General features: G+C 31.6%; 1 protein-coding gene across 1 annotated transcript in view; it reads right to left on the reverse strand.

The window, feature by feature from the left end:
* LOC139488621 (proto-oncogene tyrosine-protein kinase receptor Ret-like) overlaps positions 1-20,877 on the reverse strand; it is a 75,277-nt gene that overhangs the window by 20,222 nt on the left and 34,178 nt on the right. Inside the window, exons 2-4 of the mRNA XM_071274353.1 lie at positions 19,237-19,410; positions 17,104-17,355; positions 1,972-2,222 (exon numbers count right to left, since the gene is read on the reverse strand). Of these exons, the coding sequence (XP_071130454.1) occupies positions 1,972-2,222; positions 17,104-17,355; positions 19,237-19,410 (677 nt within the window). The remainder of the gene's footprint in view (positions 1-1,971; positions 2,223-17,103; positions 17,356-19,236; positions 19,411-20,877) is intronic.

The raw sequence follows: 20,877 nt of genomic DNA on the forward strand, positions 1-20,877 counted from the left end.
GAATATGCAAACAACTGGCATCTTTCCTAACTTGTTAAACATACTAGCGTTTAATTTCTTTTAATAATTTCCTCTTTGCTTCGGAATATGTGAATGTGAGCACTATTTTTCTTAAGAAAGTAAATTTTGATTGTTTAACTCTATATCATATGTCGGTGCCCTTCATATCTGACTATACGGAATGGGTTTTGCTCATTGCTGAAGAACATACAGTTACATATAGTTAGTAACATCCACGTCATTAAAATGGATGGATGGATGCTTAAGGTCATTAGGTCTTTGGTGGGTTCACGTAGTTGTCTCATTGACAATCATACAGCATCTCTTTATTTCACTAAATAGGTTATTCTGATTAGAATAGAAATATTTAAGCATTGTGCAATTAATTGCTTGGAGTATAGACATAAAATGCAGATTGGCAACTCAGTTAAATTGTCTGCATTATCAAATCAAATATCACACGGTTCACTCAAACATTTTCAAACTAGTACTTATGCACGTTCTGACATATTTATTTTGTTTTAATTGTGTTTCCCTTTATAATTTGAACAATAGACTGGCATTTAGGAATTTGGTTAAGTAACAATAGACTGGCATTTAAGAATTTGGTTAAGTAACAATAGACTGATATTAGAGAAATGGATTGAGAATATTTCCGAAACTAATTCAAAACGTTTCGTAAAATTACCTGATAAAATAAATTGCTGATGAACAAGGAATTGAAAACTAACATCAAAATATTCAAAAATTAACAAAATCACAAAGACTGGAATGATGGTAGATAAATAAAGGCAACAGTAGTATACCGCTGTTCAAACTCATAAATCCATGGACAAAAAACAAAATCGGGGTAACAAACTAGAACTGAGGGAAACGCATAAATATAAGAGGAGAACAACGACACAACACTACAATGTAACTAACACACACAGAAACGGACCAAGCATCAGACAAAATCCCACGAGAATAACAAATATAACATCAAAACCAAATACATGAATTTGGGATAGACAAGTACCGTGACACGTCTTATCGCAATGTCAATTTACAGTTGTAGACTTTTTTTATACTTGAGTTTTTAGTTTGAAAGTACAATAATGATGCCATGAAATTTTAAGGGATTTCTGGAAAGGGTATGAGGAAGCTTTAACATTGTATTTTAATCAAGATTTCAATGAAATCTAAATAATCAAGTGATATCTTAACTGAAGGAAACATAAAAATAATTGTTCATATTTAATGAGAGTAACCATCATTGTTAATATTAATAGATTATACTCATTTGAAAATATCAATTTTATTTTTATCACACAGTTAATGTCCAACAAAACATTTGTACTTTTGTCGTCCGATGATCTCGCAATAAGCTATTAGTATGCTTAATAAGTTTTATCTTTACAATGCGTTTCAAAAGATGTTTTTAATTTCAAGATCATAGAGTTTAAGGTGGTACCCAACACTTTCACTAAAATTGATTTGGCTCGTTTAATTTTCATAAAATTTAGTCAAAATATTTACTTTGATCCTCGAACAAAAATATATAAATTTTAAGAATTTTGAACCAACCGTTTTGTCAGAAAAGTTACACTGGTTATATAGCAGTTTGACAAACATCAAGTTTGATCATTGAGAAGCTAAATATTTCATTTACAACACAAAGTAATTAAAACGTTTAGCTGATTTTACAGAGTTATCTCCCTGTAGTGTTAGGTACCACCTTAAATGCACTCTAAAAGGCATTTTTCTCAATTTTAAACATTTTTTTTTAAATACCATCCTGGGGAAATTGAGGGGTTTTTGTATTCGACATCAAAGGCAGCTCTGTGGAAGACATGTCAAACCATTAGACAATAATCCTTGTATCTTATCGTGTGGTGAAAAGTACAAATACCTGCACTAATCTGTAATTGTAGTTTCAATGGTATTCTTAAACTCAATATAATTTAACGATATGTTAATATTAAGAAATACCTTTTTGTCGTTTGTCACAAGAACTGATTTGATCTGATTTGATCCGTCTTGAAAAAGTGGCGGACTGTCATTCTGGTCTTGAACTATGACATTTAAGTTGGCAGTATAGTTTCTACTTGTCTTTCCTTGTGTCAGCTGACATATGACTTTTAAGTTCCAGGTAGTTTTTAATTCAAAGTCTAATGGTGACAAAACAGAAAATTCTGATGTTGTTGAATTAATCCCAAAAAACTTTAAAATCTGTTGATCTTCTGAAATGAAAGAAAGATAAAACGTTACATATATAACACACACTGTAGATCAAGATTACATGATTATTATAAAGGTGAAAGTATTTATACATCTTTTCTAGAACAAAACAAAACAACAAAACAAAACAACAAAACAAAAACAAAACATAATCTAACGAAGTTATATGACACGATATTTATAGATTATCGTTGATCATCTCAACGAGATTGATTTTCTCGCTTGAGCTGGTACAGCGAAAGTGAGAAAAGCAATCGAGTTGAGATGACCAATGATAATCTGTTTATCGCTATTTTACCTATGACGACGTTGTCAATTTCAATGTCAATTTCGTTAGCAACGCCACGTGGCCTCCTTAGTTTCTAGCGATAATTTTTCCATCTCAAGCGAAAAGCATGATATGAAAATTATCACAAAAAAAGATCAAAAGAAAAATGCACAAAACAGTGATAAATGATTTTATATTCTATCCTGTACACGTAAGATAATTTGAACGACAGTTACAAAGTAAATTAAAAAAGCAATGTCTGACACTTCATATGTCATCACTGTTAAAAGCTGTTTGTATATTGTATAAACTTGAGTTGCTACTTGTAACACAATATGCTACTTTAACCGCTTTGTGACTTTTTCTACATATTATATACAAAACACGCAATACATAGTTAAGTGCATGTGTATGCATGCTGAGAGTCTACTGCTACATGTAAATATGTCAGAGTCGCTTTATTATCACTATATGTAGGTGTGTATACTGTACGACATTTATTGAACACGCCCATTGCAGCTTATAACTGAACATAACCTTGACTGATTAGTTTCTGAAACAATAATTTTACCGTCAAAGCAATCTTTCTCTGGGAGCGAGTCAACTGTAATATGTTAACAGCAAACACAAGGGACACACTTGCACGATATTACTTATAGTGAAGTTAATGTTGTCATCTGTCATAAAGATGAGTCCCTAATAACCTGACAATATTAAACTAATGAAGCTATGGCATAACAACTCACGTTATTATATGAAACATATTTTATGAGCTACCGCGAGACATTCGATATACAATATGCATGTTAATATATGAATACATTATTAAAATGATGTTGAAAGAAATAATCTGTTTCCCTTAAGTAAATAAACATGTCAAATACTTGTTTGGTTTCCAGAGCATAAAAATCATATAACGTGGAAACTTAGTTATTTTACTAAATAAGGTTGCTGGTTCAGAGTACTGCAGTCTCTAGTGAATAACGTTATCTTTAAAAAAAAAAAGTATATGGTATGATTGACAACTCTCCGCGTTTACCAACGTAATAACAGCAAAATATTACAATTAAATTTGATTGAAGATAGCTGCTTTAACATAAAAATAGCTGGTGCTTCCTTGTATAAATTAAAGAAAAGGTTAGAAATACAATCATATAATCAACAGCTCAACATATAGATATATCTAGGTCAACATGTAGACATCTATGATCCACATGTAGACATCTAGAGTTCAACGATCACTCTACGTTTGTCAATAATAGTCAGCAACTGATTTCGCAAAAAAACACCTTATTTACATTTTAGTATAGCTTTAGATCGATTTATGTCTTACGACTTCTTGTCAAACGAGCGACTTTTCATCACATAAATACCAAACCCTACTACTGAACAATAACGACGAGGGGGTTTATGAACGACCTTTAATTCCCTTTGATATTTATCTATAAACCACAATTATGAACCTTTTCATTGGTACCAAATATATCTTCACATATATGCATCTGGCTTTAATATAAAATTTCAATGCTGGTATCTATGATGAGTTTATTTATATGTGTACATATTCATTGATAAAATATTAAGTATCTTAGAATATGCTTTCAATTGCCTCTTTTAAGAATGTTATTATAACAGATACCTATTAAAACATTTTAATTGGTTATTTTGTCAATACCTCCGTATTATTATTTTGTGTAAAGTACAAACAGAATAACATACTAAACTGGTTAAACTGTTGAAGTATGATTAGGTGCTCGAATAACAATTTTGTTTAAACAAACTTTTTTTTCATAAAAAGAAATGTCCTTTGTTGTATATAGATCAAGTAGTTCTTGACATTTTAGTATTCAAACTTTTTTTTATCTGGTTCTTTAATGAATAAAGACTATATTTTGAAATTCAATTAAAAGTAAGCATTTATCAGACCTAAACATCAAACAGAAATCGTTTCTTTCTTGGCAATCACATAATGTTTAAAGCTTAAATATGCAAGTAAATTTACATTGTTACACAATAAAAACATGATCTCCTTAGCACAACTTGTGTACAGTAGTTGTCGTTTGTTTATGTAATTTATACGTGTTTCTCGTTTCTCGTTTTTTATATAGATTAGACTTCCCCGTTTGAATGGTTTTACACTAGTAATTTTGGGGCCCTTTATAGCTTGTTGTTCGGTGTTAACCAAAGGCTCCGTGTTGAAGGCCGTACATTGACCTATAATGGTTTACTTTTAGAAATTGTTATTTGAATGGAGAGTTGTCTCATTGGCACTTACACCGTATCTTCCTATATCTATTCAACAGAATATGCAATATCACAAGCACCACTTCTCTGTCCCCCGGATCAAAAGTCTCTAAACATACTATTATGAATGCTTTTTTCAATCAACAAAACAGAATCAAGTTTAGCTCATACATTCAATGCTCTTCAACTTTTTGGCCTTTTTCACTTTTTTAGATTTGAGCGTCACTGATTAGTCTTTTATAGACGAAACGCGCGTCTGCTGCATATGCAAAATTTCAAACCTGGTATCTTTGATGAGGTTATTTTCATATGTTACTTTGACGAATTTAGGCATTTAGGTTAACAGTCTATGGACCTATTGTATATAAATGAATAATTCAATCAAGAACAGAAACTTTAGGACAGCTAAAACATTTCTAATATTGAAAAAGAGCTTTGGCAAAAAACAGTCATCTGATAAGTATTATGATCAAAAGTCTATTAGAATACTGTATAAGAATGAATTTTTCAATCAACAAAAAAAAATCTAGTTTAGCTGAAAAAATTCTATAATTATAAAAAAATAATAGAAAAGATTTGACGGAAAGAAGAGTCCTCTGATAAGCATCAGCCGAGGGTTAAAGTCTATTAACATACTGCAACTGAAAGAATCTGTCAATAACTTTAGCTGACACATTTCTCATACTGTTAAAACTAAGCTTTAACAGAATCTAGTTTCAATCATAATAATGTTGTAAAAGACTAAGCTTTAGTGAAAAACAATCATCTGATAACAATTAGGTCAATATACAGTACATGAAAGAATTTTTCAATCAATAAAACAGAATCCATTTCTAATGTTGTAAAAAAAATAGCTTACACGGAAACAAAGAGTCAACTTATAAACATTAATGTCAAAAAGTGTATCAGCATACTGTATAATTATGATTTTTTTTTTCAATCAACAAAACAGAATCTACATGTAGTTGCGATCATCTATTTCTAATATTGTCCAAAAAAAGCTTTAACGGACAAAATGTGTCAACTCATAATCATTCATTTCAATAGTTTTTAGGAATACTTTATGTGAATGAAGGTTTCAATCAGTGAATCAAAATATAGTTAGCTCATACATTTCTAAACGACGGAGAAAAGAATCATCTTACAAGCATGAAGGTCAATAGTCTATCAACATATTGTATATGAATGAATTTTTCAATCAACAAAACGGATGTAATTAAGTAATCTATCAGAAAGGACATCTTAAATTAGGTTACTAACTAGCTGTGTAATCACTTTTAGAACTTCATAACCATCCTTAATTTAACAAAGAATCCAACACAAATCTTGTTTAACGTGAACAGACAGTATATAAACAAGGCCTTATCCATTTCTAATAATATTCAGTTAATAATCTAATTTTAGTTTCTCATTACTTTGAACATATAAGATTTCGTTGAATGGGAACGGGAGATTTGTTGGTAAACCTTTTAATTTCATATTATGTAAAAACAAAATTATAGCAAATTCAGTGTTAAGGGCATATTTATGTGAAATGATTATTAGCATGGTTTTGATCAAATCTGAAAGTAAGAGAAGCCAAATTAGTATAATATTCAAAGATATTGATCGGAGCCGAAAGGGGAATGCACAGAATAACCGAAATCGTCTAATGCCATTTTTGTCAGGATTGTAGTACACCTATGTTATCTAGAACAACCGACACCATCCTGATCATATGAAAAACCACGAAAACACCATTGGACCATTTTTTTAAAACACTACACAGAATTCTAAAGTCTGAGCAAAACAAACCCATCCAAATCCGTTCATGAACATAGATGCTCTGGAAAATCAACAGTTCTTTCGTTGATTATTTATCAATCTTTGAATGTATAGTTAAAATCGAGAAAAACGTGAGTGCAATACAATTAACGGTACCAATTTGCTTGCACCAGATGCGCATTTCGACAATACATGTCTCTTCAGTGATGCTCGTGGCCAAAATATTTGAAACCAAAGCTTATATAAAAGATGAAGAGCTATAATCAAAAAGGTCCAAAAAGTATAGCCAAATCCGTGAAAGCAATCAGAGCTTTGCATGAGGGAGATACAAAGATGCAAACATTAATGCTTAATCTGTCTCCAATAACATTCAATCTTTTCTAAAGGGCATGGAGACAACTGATAACTTGTTTTGGCACTTGAAGATGTCAGTTTCTATACATAACTGATTCTATTTTAATTGACAGACAATCTCTTCAAAATCATTTACCATCAATAAAGGTTTAACAAACTCTTTTCATAAATGCTCCGGCACTTCATCTCTTTTTTTCTTGAATTATAGAAGTGCCCTGATTAAAGCTCATGTCGCATTGCAGTATTTAACTTATAGTGAATAATACAAATGCAGCGGTTGACATCAAGAGTGAAAGTTTATTGTTTCATGAAAGAACAAAACAACTATATTATAAAGGCAATCAAAAAAAGTCGTCAACAAATCAAAAGAGAGTAACAAAATTTATTTTATGAAATGATATTTACATCGAACCTAAAGCTGCGTCAAAAGAATTTAAAAAAAAAGGATGTGCATAATACAACATTTAATAACCCCAAAATACTCACATAAAAAAACCCATAAAATAACAAAACTACCGAATTCTGAGGAAAATTCTAAACGGAAAGTGTCTGAACAAATCAAAAGCTCAAACACATCAAAGGAATGGATAACAACTGTCATATTCCTGACATGGTACATGCATTGTCTCATGTTTAAATTATAGATTAAACATGGTTTAACTGATATCTAAACCTTTCACTTGTATGACAGTCGCATAAAATTCCATTTTATTGACAACTGTGTGTGAACTAAACAAACAGACATAATACCGGTGAAAATTTAGATTTTTTTGTTCTTGTTCAACGCTTAGTGAAAAATATCTCCTGAATATCCAGAACGAAGAAAAGTTTATTAGATAGACAGATAGATACTTTATTCTCTAAAAACTAGATACAAGTTTACAGAGAAACATACAATATAAATACAGACACAATAGTTAAGGTAAACAAGTACCGTATTATGATAATCTATTCCGATGGTCAATCTGTATAGTTGGCGGATACAGCACCAGAGGAAAAAAATGAGGGTAAGTTGATATGGACAGACATTTTGCCTTTCATCATGTTCTCAACTACTTTGGATTCGGGCGTCACTGTTGAGTCTTTTGTAGACGAAACGCGCGTCTGGCGTAAATACAAAATTTAATCCTGGTATCTATGATGAGTTTATTTACAAGGAACTTTCCATTTTCAATTTCCTTGGAGTTTTATATTTTGAACGACCGAACTGACGTACCTAATTCATCTAAGTTATACTGCCTAATGTGAAAATATGATTTTGATTTTTGGTGATTAAACGCCACTTTTAAGCAGTGCTGTTGGACTATTTCGTGAAGGTCAGATTTTATTGGTGGAGGAAACCGGATTGCTCGAAGAAAACCACCGATCTTCGATAGGAAAACTGACAATCCTAGTCAATTATGTTTGGAGTCGAGTGCAGCCACACGAGCGGGGTTGGAACTGACAACCTCAGTGTTGACTGGCTAGTGATAACAGTAGTAGTATTACTTAGACCACTCGGCCACCGAGGCCCATTGTGAAAGTATAACCAAACGTGCTCATCCAATGAGAATGATAATAAAATTTCAAACGCGTGGTTTATATTGAATGTTAAAATGTTTTCGAACAGTAATCTGTCTGTTTACATTCAGAATTATTAAAAAAAAATGTATCTGAAATGTTTTTTGTTACAATGTGTCTCGCACAACGCTTACACTGCTTATCCATTTAAAATGCAAATAACAAATAGTGATACAAAAATGAAGAATGGAAAATAGGCGTAATGACAATTTCATCCTACTGTTTTACTTCTACTATAAACACTCCTGTGAATATATTAAATTGATACGGCTCGTTACATCAGTAAATCAATTAACAAAATGCACTTTTGTACTTTCAAAATGGTATATAAAGTAAAATGATTTCAATGAAATTATAAAAAACATATTGTAAAATGTAAAACAGGAGTTAATTAATTTCTCGCTATATTGATAAAATGTGTAGAAAAGGTACAGACAGGTAAAACTACTAAGTCAGTATATGTACAGTCGTTAGTGTAATTTTATTTCATTCGAGGACCTTGTCAACTCTCTCTTATGATGTGATTAAAACAATCACATTTTACAAGTTAATTTTAATGCTATAGTTAAGTAAGGTGCAGGCATGCCACTTACTGATTTTAAACTTTTCATATACATGTTCTTCAGAATATATATCATACTTCTAGTATCTAGACTTTGTTTGTAATAGCTAATAATAAACTCATTATAGATACCAGGATTGAATTTTCATATATACGCCAGACGCGCGATGAATAAAGGCAATAGTGTTGACTGCTGTTCAAACGTCATTAATTGACTTAACTGAAAAAAATCCGGATCCTGGTCACAAACCAAAACCGAGGGCAACACATCATTTATCAGAGAAAAAGAACGGAACAACAGAAACACTTAACAGCTAAAAAATCAAACAAACGCAAACATACATATAAACGAACTATTTTAAAACAACTGCCATAGTCCTGACATGGTAAAGGACCTTAGCTATCCACTAATAGAATTGCATATTTGTAAAGTTCTTACTATACCCAGCTATCAAAATGTGTTATCTTGTTAAATATCGTAATAGCCTTTTGTGTATAAAATTCCTTTTAGTCTAGTCCTGTTAATCAAACCAACTAGTAGTTTTGATTGTAAAGACTTTATTGACCACGACATCTGAAATGAATGTGAATTAGATAATTAAGTTGCAGTTATGAATTATTCAAATAAAACAGACCGCAATTCTAAATTATAGTGATAAACAGACTACAATAATCACATCAACAAGGTCGAGTTTATTTATTATTAGTTTCTCCACGTAATAATTTGACGAACAAAGCGAAGAACTGGATTGTTCAAACGTTGTTGTTTTCCAAATGATACCATAAGTTAAGCATTTTCTGTGGCACTGTTAAGTGCAAAATATTTACATTAAAGTCTTTTCAATTTCAGTAAATTAGAGGCAACAGTGTTTAACTAATTGCATATCTCAAATAATAAGAAAAAAAAGAGGGTAAAAAAAACCGAGAAAGCTGCATAAACTCCAATAGGGGCGAAACTCTGTCGGTTTATAGATAAAGCGTCACCTACTTTCTATGCATCATCTGCTAAAGGGATCTACACGAAATATGATAGCCGAGTGGTCAAAGCAGTTCATCTAAAAAAAATTACAGCAATCACTAGCCTGTTAACACTTAAGTTGTGAGTGCGAAATAACGCATGTGGCAAGTGCGTTCAATCTGATTTTTATTGACGTGTGGTGCCAGGTTTCATGAGTTAGGTCTCTTCCTTAATTCCGGTTGCCTCAATCAATAACAAGGGATATCACGAAGTCTGCTAAAAGTAGCGTTAAAAACTAACACATAATCAATCATCGAATCAACATACTATCAAATTGTTACAAATAAGGAATAGAACACAATTTGTAAAATCACAGACCTGACCACTATTCCAGTATCTTATTATAGTTCGTCATAACTTATTGGTCAAATTATAGTAATACCTAGTGAGTAGACGAGGAAAACGTCTTCTGCTAAGCAAGCACCTCCTCTCATGTGAGTAATATCCCACAACAGTAAACAATGTCATTACGTGAGACGATTGAGTGAATATGTAGGATCGATGCAAAATTAAAATGTATCTTATTGGACAAGAAACCGAGATTTTCTTTGTAATCATGCTGGAGTTTTAATGCTAATCATTGTATACATTTGTACGTGAAATTGTTAATCTGTTTTAGGTGAAATGATTTGAAAACTTGATTAAATATATTACATATAGTACATATATTTGTATGTATATTCTTCTTTCAATAGAAAAACGTACTGAGAGTTTAAAAAAGTTAATATGCAACAAGTGCAGGTTAACTGCTACTCAGTGTCGCCTTAAGTTTAAGTATAAATTGTTCTTCAGTTGTGATATGTCTGACCTCAGACATATATATTATTAAATCGAATGTAATCAATTTGAAGAGGATTATTTGTATCCATCTGTTTATCAAATTGCTTTTCAATCTTTCATTTTTTAAATCCCTATAATACCTTCACATGCATTTCCAGTGCATAAAGGTATTAGAATAAGTAATCTATGTGGCATAATAGGTTTTAAGATGCTACATTGTATGCACTTACGGGGGTCTGAATAGGGATTCAGCATTTTTGAATTCTTTAATTTGGTTGGCAATTTTTCCCTTTTTTTAATTGTTTTCTTATTGTCTCTTTTCATAATATTAAGTAACAATCATTCTCTCTTTTTTACGGGTTGGTGGTATTTTCTTTTATTCTTTATCTTGAGACCCTTTATTTCATATTTTGCTCAATTCATACCAACACATTTATATTGACTGAACATAATAATAAAATGACCATTATCTGATTAGTATTTTGTCAGCTTCGAACAGTTTGAAAGAGATTTCCTGCAAAAAAAACGGATAAATGGTTTTTCAAAATATTGTTTACTGTTATGCAATGAAATATAATTACAGTTTTCAGGAAAGACGCCTATATTTTTTCATAATGCGCTTTAAAAAAACATTGACAGGTTTACAGTATTTCTCTCAACACTTTATTGTATCGAATATGGTTTTCTGAATAACATCGAAAAAGAACTATTAAAGGAACAACATAATACAAGTTTGAAAGTAAAAGTACGCACATTAATTACAAATACAGAAAACAGTGATCAAATACACAACACATCTTTTGAACGATACATACAATGATCTACTATTGTTTGATATAACTGATTCAAGGAAAATGCTCTCGGGTACAAGAAAAATAAGAAATTTATATTTAAAAACAGCCGACAAAACTGTGGCCATATATTTATATCGTAAATAGACAACAAAAATAAACATCATTAAAAATTGAAATGTAGTTCTTATTTAACAATAATTAGTTTCGCATCTAATTTTTCGGATTGGAAATGTCGTTCTGGACTCCCAGGAGAGACATTTGATTTGGTTGGATAAGTAACATATATACACATACTAAGATACGGCCTAAATGTTTTGAACTCCGTTGCTTTTTCTTGTGAAAAAGATCAAATGTAAAGTTTATCGTGTATCAATATCCTAAACTTCGATTTATCTAAATCTCTTTTAACATGTAATAAAAATTCTTCCAGTTTGCATGATAAGTAACCAGTAAAACGAATTATATACTTCTTTGTTAACTTACATGCAATGACTGATCTTAAAATACTGAATTCATTGGATCATATTTAAAAGGTCGTTCATTACGTTAAAAGTATAGAAAACGTGGTTCGATATAAGTAACGGAAAATAATTCCTATCGATAATTCAAATATATGTATCATAAAGTGCAAGGACAAAAATTGTTGATATGGTCAGTATCATATAATTGTATATATTTTAGAATATAAGGTAGTTATTGCAAACGAAATAAACACTATACAGTGTGAACTGCCTAATCCGACACCTGAGTATTCCAACATCCTGCTTTAACCGACACATTTTTCCAGTCCCAAAACATGACTATCATTGCATAAAAACCTGAGTATTCCGACAACCTGCTTCATCAAACATTTTTCTGGTCCCCAGTTTAATACAGGTTAGATTGTATATGTTTTGTGAATTCGTGCAGCCGCCACACCTTTTCGATTCATCTTCATTTGTAGAGTTTAGACATGAACATTTAAAAGAAAGACTTATATTGCTATGATAAACAAATTCCGTAATAAATGTATCGTGCTTAAAAAAAACATGAAGCAAACCATAATGATCAATCAATGATGGGTATGCAAAATCACAAATCAGTTCTATATTAGAAATGCTAGTGTTTTGCATTTCATTTTAAGAACTTGCACGTATGCTGCCATAAACGATAATAATAGTTTCATAAGATTACAGATTGTTTTCAAGTTCTAGTTAGATGCGCTTTCATCCACTTCTTTGTCTATTGTTTCCCTTTCGTGACTATGATCCGGTTGCTCTGTCATTAATATAAATATCTGAGATATGATATTTTCTAAGAAAAGGGTAAAGGGAATGTAAAATTATGATTTGACATAATCATAAGAAATAGATATGGTTTCAGTAGCCATTAATATTCTAAAATCAAAGCATGTTTAAATACAAAGATAGAGCTAAGTACTCTTATCAATCGAATTTCTATCGTGTTTCAAATATTACGTAATTTACAGACTTTTTAAATATTCTAATTAATAAAAGATTTATTTGCATGCCGGAACTCAAGTGTCGGAAATCCGTAAATCAATTCAAAGGCACATACTCTATAACTTAATATGTCATAGGGTACAATTTTCCATAGAAAGTCTTATACGCATATTTTGAAAGGTATTCATAGGTACATTGTAATAACCTATCACAAAAACGTAAATTAGATAGATATTTTGAACGTACAAATTTCGATACTGTCCGAACCAAACCACTTTTTACGAGTCGAATGATACCGCTGGTGACAACAATCAAATAATATCGATACCGACCGAATGATGGTAATTTAAACGAAAGTTAATTGGCTTGTGAATTTAACGCCGATTTCGTCACTGTTTGCTACATTGTGGTGGCACGCTTTAAATTGTATAGGAAGTCGGAGTGAACCACTGACCAGCGCTCGCGATCGCAGGGGGAAATTGGCAAACCTCGGGGATGACAATATAAAAAGCACGTGTATACTATCCCGCCACCAATGCTCCTTTTGAAGAATGAAAACAATAACCTCATATTATAAGCCTCTGTGACGTTACCTTGAGCAATCAGAACATTCACGTATCCTGGCCTATTAATTTTGAAATTTTCGAAAAACTAAGGATAACCCAGGAATAGATTACCTTAGCCGTATTTGGCACAACTTTTTGGAATTTGGGTCCTCAATGCTCTCCAACTTTGTACTTGTTTGGCTTTATAACTTTTTTGATCTGAGCGTCACTGATGAATCTTATGAGACGAAACGCGCGTCTGGCGTATTGAATTATAATCCTGGTACCTTTGATAACCTATTGAATATTTAAGACTGGCAACTACATTAAATTGTCTTAATATCTTGTGGAAAATCATAAATCGGCTCTAATTAGTTATTAAATTTCTACTTCACAAAAATACATATACATTTACGAGGGCAACAGGATCATATCGTTTATTTCAAGATTTCGTTATTTTCAGCGTGTTTATCATATCATATCATCTTAAAAGCCAGTTTCTACCTCTGATGAGTTTTTTAGAGTTCTTTAAAAAATGTTCCCAATTTTCGAACTTAAAGTGTGCTAACAAGTAATACAATTATTAACCCACAACAAATATAAATAAAGGCAATAAGGCCGTTAGTTTTCTCGTTTGAATTGTTTTATATTGTCTTATCGGGGCCTTTTATAGATGACTATGCGGTATGGGCTTTGCTCATTGTTGAAGGCCGTACAGTGACCTATAGTTGTTAATGTCTGTGTCATTTTGGTCTCTTGTGGATAGTTGTCTCATTGGCAATCATACCACATCTTCTTTTTTATAAATAGTAGTATACCGCTGTTCAATAGTCAAAAATCAGAATTGAAAGCAACAGTAGTATACCGCTGTTCAAGAGACATAAATCGATTGAGAAAAAACAAATCCGGATTACAAACTAAAACCGAGGGAACACGTCAACTATAAGAGAAAAACATTGCAACAACAGAAACACTGACGTGCAACAACAACAAAAAAACAGAAAACGTATCTTCATTCTTTATATCATTACCACAGAATTGTATAAACAAATACACCATCATAACGTTTACTGATGACATTAAAAGGATTTACTAACTTAATACTAATTAAATTAACTCCAGTATGCGTGACAATGTTATGATGCCATCATATATATTTACCACGCAATTAGGCTGAATTACCCAAAAGCCGAATATATGGTTCCATTATAGCTTGTCATTTGTAAAATCAAATTAATCATGTTAATGATAAAGAATTAAAAACTCATTTAATTAAAAAATAATAACTTTAAAATTCCATTAATATATAAAATAATCAAATGACTTTTTTTTTATTTAAAGCAAAATAAGGGATAAACAATAAAAGATAAAATTTGATACTAAAATAAATAACCTTTATTTATTCCTACTTGGAAAGAGGATATAATACCATATTTTCAAAAAGGGTTTGACGGGAAATGTCGTAATTTTTTTTTTAAACTTTCTTTAAAGCTTGTAATATGTTTGCAATTGTGTAGAGCTAATGTTAAATCTGTTTATTTTTTGTTTGTTTCATTTCATCACAAATATTAAGTTTGGCTAATTCCAGTATAAATAATGCGATCCTCGCTTCACATTACTTGAAGCAGATCGATAATGCACCGTGATAGTCAAATTACCTTGAACGCAACGGTTTCCTATCCATCTTACCCGCAAATGTGTTCCTCAAATTTACATAATTAAGTATCAAATCACATATCTCACATCTATTTTAATCAGACTCTTGCTAGTGTAAGAGAGGGGGAAAGATAACCTGTGCGAAAAGACCAACCAATCCATTTATCATATTTCGTCTATCAAAAGTGTGAGTATTGTTAGTTAAAGTAGATGAAGTAACAATTGCCTTAAAAACGAACAGGCATTCATATAAGTTCTTAGTGTCGGTGTTATTAGTTTTATTGCCATACAAAAACTACAATCAAACTCAGAAGTCGCTTTAGCATAAGCTCCTAACTTCTTTTAATCTCGACATGTTGTTGATTGGTTCACTAAACGACCAAATATCTGATGCTCATTTCACAACATCCATTTCTCAAAAGATAAATGATGAAATAATACATTGGAACTTATACATTTTCTAAGTAAAATTGCAATATTATGAGTGTGACATCTGATTTTTCGTGATAATCCTTATCATTTAAGAACAAGACAATACAATGGGAGATATGTAAAATCTTTCAGTATCATATATCTAGTAAAAGAAGGAACGACACACCAATCAAATAAAAGAAGAGAAACATATCAACTGTGCGATAAATTCATCATTGATACCAGGAACACAATTTAATATTTACGCCAGACGCGCGTTTCGTCTACAAAAGACTCATCAGTGACGCTCGAATCAAAAATGTTATAAAAGGCCAAATAAAGTACAAAGTTGAAGAGCATTTAGGACCAAAAATTCCTAAACGTTTTGCCAAATACAGCTAAGGTTATCTATTCCTATGGTGGAAAAGCCTTAGCTGTATTTTCACAAATTCAAAGTTTTGATAACAGTTAGTTTATAATTATGAGCATATCCATGTTATCAAGTCAACACAGAAGTGCTGACTACTGGGCTGGTGATACCCTTTGGGAAATAAATCTCACATGCAAAACCAGGTTTATAGCATAATCTCCGACAAAGTCAGTATTTCTATAATATCGAGTAATGTGTCATAATTAAATACGAAGGAAATTGTAACAAAAGGATCCAATAAATGATTATTTGTGAAACGTTATTTTGTAACGGTTAAGTTTTGATCTGAGCGTCACTGATGAGTCTTATGTAGACGAAACGCGCGTCTGGCGTATTAAATTATAATCCTGGTACCTTTTATAACTATTATCTACGTCATAATTAATCTTTCGACGAGAACGCTTATACCTACATAGCTCATATTTTTTTAACAACTCTCAATGCTATATAAAAACGGAAAGTTGAACATGGGAAATTTTCAACAGTAAAACTTGATGTAATAATATTATTATTTTTTTTGTGGCGCAATTTTGTCCATGTTTTCATCAACACATGATCAATGTAGGGTTTAATGACATTTGATTTGCATTGAATTTTGGGCATTAGACTACTAATGCTTCAAGATGCATCGTGCTTTTCCGGTGCATTCCACTAAATTTAATAATCTATAAATTGATATAAGGTGTAATTGGGATGTTTCAGATGAATTTTTTCCTCACACATTGCATGCTTCAAATCATTGATATGTGACATGTTCCCTTAGGACACATTAATGTTTCATAGATAGCCGCGAGTTTCAGAGCATGTATTTGTGACAGCTAAACTGTTATCTACAACTTTTGGAAATTCATAAGAAATTAAAATCATATCGTCCCTAGATATCAATTGCAACTGCATCTATTGACTTGCACTTAATCATATACTAGCATTAAGTAATATTTTATTGCTGTTTCGTTTCCTGTATCAAGGTCTCCAATCCAAATTACATCGTCCATTATGATTAAGCAATAAATGCTAAATAACAAATTTAACATTTTCATAAGCTGCTTACTTACTGTTTACTAAAATGTACTCTCTTGTGAATCCGTTATTTATTCCTGAATATACAGATAACTTTCCTAATACGGACTTCAAAACGTTTTCTGTAATCGTAAACTTCATAAGAGTTCCGTCAAAGCACAAAAGGTTCTTTTGATCTGGAGACACTGAAGAAGGGTCACAGTTAGTAATCACATCAGCAAGAGCAGTTGTTTCCTTTTTAAGTCCATCTTCTGTGCATGTTGCTTTGACTATTAAATCATTAATCCCTAAAACAAAGATAAGGTCATTTTTTTACAATTGAAGAACAAATGTTCAAAATTAATCATTCAACAGTCTAGGTAAACAGTCTTAATTCTTTATAATTTTTGTAATCTGACAGTATTTGACAAATGGATATTTTCTCAAAAAATGCATTGAAGCTGTAGCATATTCCTTTCTAAGCTGAGTAATTTTTGATAAGCTCAATTTTCTCAGCAATTGAGCATGCAAAGTGAAACAAAATAATGAAACGTTTCGATTGTGCGTGGAATACATGGATATACTATGTACAATTTTTATGTTTTTTGTTATAATAAGTTCATATGCTGTATGACATAAAGATCTGCGAATAACGTTTCAAGCCTTCAAAATGGTGACTTATTGTCTCGTTACTGCATATTATTTGTAAATAGTATCCTTGTCAACCTCACTACAAGCATTTAAAAGAGATATTTTGTTTCTTGTCGCCAGAAACTTTATCATCTACCATGTCCACTGTTTATATCAAAATAATGAAGTGATACGGCTACATTTTGTATATGTATTTAACCATGGACAACAATATCAAAGCTATATAAAAAGCCAATTACCTTTTTTCTTTAGTTAACATATAATATAATTATGTGTTTAAATTTGAAATTGATCTAGCATCAAGTGACAATAGCAAAAAAATAGATATAAATTAAAACAAGCAATTAATAATACAAAAGAATTAGAATTAAATAAACTCATCATATATACCAGGACTAAATTTAGTTTATACGCCAGACGCGCGTTTCGTCCACAAAAAAACTCATCAGTGACGCTCGAATCCAAAAAAGTTTAAAAGGCCAAATAAAGTACGAAGTTAAGAGCATTGAGGACCAAAATTCCTAAAAGTTTTGCTAAATACAGCTAAGGTAATCTATGTCTGAGGCAAAAAAGCCTTAGTTTTTCAAAAAATTCAAACATATAGACTTATTAAGAAGGGATATAGTTACGATACTGTTGTCAGGTCATTAAAGGTTGCATATTTTGGCGTTAATATTGATTCACTTATAGGGTCTTTGCATCGGAACTAAACACATTTATTCAAAAACCAGTTGTTGGCATGACACGGGTTATGTTCTTCTCATATATGTTATGATGGTATTATACTAAACCCCTCACGGAAAGGATTGTGCCTGATGTTCATAAGATGAAATCATAATCTTTCAGTCAGTTTAATTGAAGTCTGGAGCTGGCATGTCAGTTAACTGCTAGTAGTCTGTTGTTATTTATGTATTATTGTCATTTTGTTTATTTTCTTTGGTTACATCTTCTGACATCAGACTCGGACTTCTCTTGAACTGAATTTTAATGTGCGTATTGTTATGAGTTTACTTTTCTACATTGGCTAGAGGTATAGGGGGAGGGTTGAGATCTCACAAACATGTTTAACCCCGCCGCATTTTTGCGCCTGTCCCAAGTCAGGAGCCTCTGGCCTTTGTTAGTCTTGTATTATTTTAATTTTAGTTTCTTGTGTACAATTTGGAAATTAGTATGGCGTTCATTATCACTGAACTAGTATATATTGTTTAGGGGCCAGTTGAAGAACGCCTCCAAGTGCGGGAATTTCTCGCTACATTGAAGACCTGTTGGTGACCTTCTGCTGTTGTATTTTTCTATGGTCGGGTTGTTGTCTCTTTGGCACATTCCCCATTTCCATTCTCAATTTTATATGTAAACAGTAAATTTATAAATACTTATCTAAAGTGCTTCGAATCATATGGTGGACTTATATGTGGCATAAAGTTTTTATTGCTATAAATACTTTACCCACATATGTGTGTTTTCATCTTTTGCTTCTGGTACAGTATGTCATTGATAACTTTTTTTCTTTTTTTATAGGAAAGCATAAACATAATTACCTTGTTTGGCATTAAATGTAGTCACCAAACCATTAGAATTTATGGTGAAAGCATTTCGGGAAACAGTATATTTCAGAGATCCTGGAACACACAGAGAACTGTCTACTAGAACTTGATTCGACACGGAATTACAAAACTTGTATCTGTATTGCTTAAAGTACAAACACTGAGCACCTGCAAATAAATAAGAATAGATACAAATAATTAACAATCATCTGTCTGAATTATGACAAGTATTGAATTCTAATTTACTTCCCACATTGTAAAGCCAGAGCGCAGATATTTGTATGTCAAAAAGAAATCAAGTTCGTGAAGAGGAAGAGGGATTTTGTAGTTGTGTACATTAATGATTCGAAATTTGTGATTAAATAATATGAAATAAATTTAATGGATGTGTACTGTAATTTTATAAAATCGCAAATATTCCAGATTGTAAATATGTGTTCATTATCACTGAACCAGAATATATTTGTCTAGGGGCCAGCTGAAGGACGCCTCCGGGTGCGAGAATTTCTCGTTGCATTGAAGACCTGTTGGTGACCTTCTGTTGTTGTCTGCTCTATGGTCGGGTTGTTGTCTCTTTGGCACATTCCCCATTTCCATTCTCAATTTTATGTCAAGAAAAATATTTCCCCATCATAACTTATAAATATTTTTTTTCTTACTTGTGTTAAATTAACTCTCTTTGAGCTTTATTTTTAAAATAAATTGTGCGTATTTGCTTTTTAGCATGTATATAAAAATAAATTTGTCACGATTCTACTTTGAAAAAGTAGTAAGTGTCTTGACAATTTTTTCCTCAGTCTAGGCTACGATTAAGCTTCATCTAAACCTAGTAAGAAGTAAGAACATAATTACAAAAAGTTAACTCGATACTTGACTTTATATATTAAGTTCAATTTATTAAGCACTTAATTTCGCTAGATCTTAATAATCCAGACAATTAAAGAACAATAATTTGATCTTTAGGTCAAAAGTCTTTAATAGATAAAAGATGATGTGGCTTGAGTGCCAACATGAATGTAATCATAGCTTTTGTAATGACTCTTGATAGCACATATAAAACCATCAAAGGCATCCAAATCATCATCTGATGAAATATTTATTGTCCTAAACACATTAAAAGATCAATGAATGTTCATCACTAATGATGTACATAGAACGTCTTCTTTCCGAGATGGAGGGAAAAGTATCCTTAAATAACAGTAATTAGCATTGTTTTACTGTATGAAGTTTCCTTTCAAAGGATTTTAAAAAGTTGTTAAGGTGTCTTTAGTATCAGTGAAAAAAAAATGTTATCAAAGGTACCAGGATTATAATTTAGTACGCCAGACGCGCGTTTCGTCTACAAAAGACTCATCAGTGACGCTCATATCAAAATAGTTATAAAGCCAAACAAGTACAAAGTTGAAGAGCATTGAGGATTCAAAATTCCAAAAAGGTGTGCCATACAAAAACAAAACTGTTGGTCATACAAAAATAACCAAAAAGGATAGATAGTAGGCGAGTAAAATAAACAACATTAATTTATCTAAAGGTACAAATAAGGTGGCAATATTAACCTGGAATTTATAATGCAGAAACATTGTCCATGATGGTTTTTGTTCTGATTGAGACATTTTGGCCTTTGCTGAGTGTAAA

The sequence above is a fragment of the Mytilus edulis genome, chromosome 9 (genome assembly GCF_963676685.1).
Source record: "Mytilus edulis chromosome 9, xbMytEdul2.2, whole genome shotgun sequence".
NCBI classification, from domain to species: Eukaryota; Metazoa; Mollusca; class Bivalvia; order Mytilida; family Mytilidae; genus Mytilus; species Mytilus edulis.